General features: G+C 40.7%; 1 protein-coding gene across 1 annotated transcript in view; it reads right to left on the bottom strand.

Annotated features, from left to right (window-relative positions):
• Positions 1-765, bottom strand: part of Rxfp1 (relaxin/insulin like family peptide receptor 1) — a 119549-nt gene that overhangs the window by 26614 nt on the left and 92170 nt on the right. The window contains 1 exon segment of the mRNA XM_023723671.1: positions 173-244. Within this exon segment, the coding sequence (XP_023579439.1) occupies positions 173-244 (72 nt within the window).

Here is a 765-nt window from a genome sequence, read left to right on the forward strand (position 1 = left end):
CTGACTTTTGGTACAGGAGTGTTGGAAAAGACTGGGGACTCTCATGGTGAGGGGTGGATGCAGTCCCACCTTTCTGCTGCGTGTGTGTGTTTACCTGCCTTCTGCCCACACAAATCATTCACAGTTTGTAAGGAGATAGAACATCACTTCAAAAGCAAAAAGCATTACTTACAAAACAGTCAAATTACCGCAGGAAATAAAAGTCAGGTTTCTTAAGTTATGGATACGGTTGCCTTCAAGGTCCCTGGAACATAAAAATAGAACATGACCAAGCTACACTGTCATCAGACACAGATCAAATTGGTTAAGAATTACATTCCTTCTATTAAAATATATTCTTCACATTATATTCCCTTCATACAGGCTAACTTGTAGACATTTATATAGCACCTTAAATGATATGTTACACATACATATATTTGTACATGTTATATATATAATAGTAGTGTGTGTGTGTGTGTGTGTTTGTGTGTGTGTGTGTGTGTGATGTATATGCATTATTTTCTTTTTTGGTACTGGGAATCAAACTCATGACCTTGCACATGTTGGGGAGCTGCTGTGCTGCTGAGCTATATCCCAGGCCCGTACTATCACTCTTACTTTTTTCTGTTAACAGTAAAGATGTTTTGGGTCGCTCTGTATCGTGTGTTCATGGGGACACGTGTATTGTTCTGAGAAAGAAGAGCATGAGACGTCAAGCTAACACCCCGTCACCGTGAATGCCTAACTTACTAACGGACACTTAGCCGCACAGCGCGCATTCGG

This window comes from Octodon degus, unplaced genomic scaffold (assembly GCF_000260255.1).
Source record: "Octodon degus isolate 3935 unplaced genomic scaffold, OctDeg1.0 scaffold00101, whole genome shotgun sequence".
NCBI classification, from domain to species: domain Eukaryota; kingdom Metazoa; phylum Chordata; class Mammalia; order Rodentia; family Octodontidae; genus Octodon; species Octodon degus.